Source organism: Penaeus monodon, chromosome 27 (genome assembly GCF_015228065.2).
Source record: "Penaeus monodon isolate SGIC_2016 chromosome 27, NSTDA_Pmon_1, whole genome shotgun sequence".
Taxonomy (NCBI): domain Eukaryota; kingdom Metazoa; phylum Arthropoda; class Malacostraca; order Decapoda; family Penaeidae; genus Penaeus; species Penaeus monodon.
Genome location: NC_051412.1, coordinates 14,626,873 through 14,627,135, shown reverse-complemented (window position 1 = coordinate 14,627,135; position 263 = coordinate 14,626,873). Strand labels below are relative to the sequence as shown.

Here is a 263-nt window from a genome sequence, read left to right as displayed (position 1 = left end):
ATCCTTGAATTTACCCTTTGCCTTGATCATATCCACGATTCTGGTCATAGTTTCTTCTGTCCATGTTTCTTCTCTCATTTCCACCTCTAGAAGAGTCCAAGCCATTATGGTTGAAATAACGGTTGTCAGGATTACGGTTGTTGTAGTGGTGGTAATTTTGCTGCTGCTGCTGTTGCTGTGAGTAGTGGTTATTATAGCTATTCTGATGATGGTGGTGGTAGTTATTGAACCCTTCATGGCCTTGGTTAGGGTGTGCATGAGGT

At 42.6% G+C, this 263-nt stretch overlaps 1 protein-coding gene across 1 annotated transcript in view; it reads right to left on the bottom strand.

Moving 5' to 3' along the window:
- LOC119590602 overlaps positions 1-263 on the bottom strand; it is a gene marked incomplete in the record, with an annotated part of 14,232 nt that overhangs the window by 4,438 nt on the left and 9,531 nt on the right. The window contains 1 exon segment of the mRNA XM_037939280.1: positions 15-263. Within this exon segment, the coding sequence (XP_037795208.1) occupies positions 15-263 (249 nt within the window).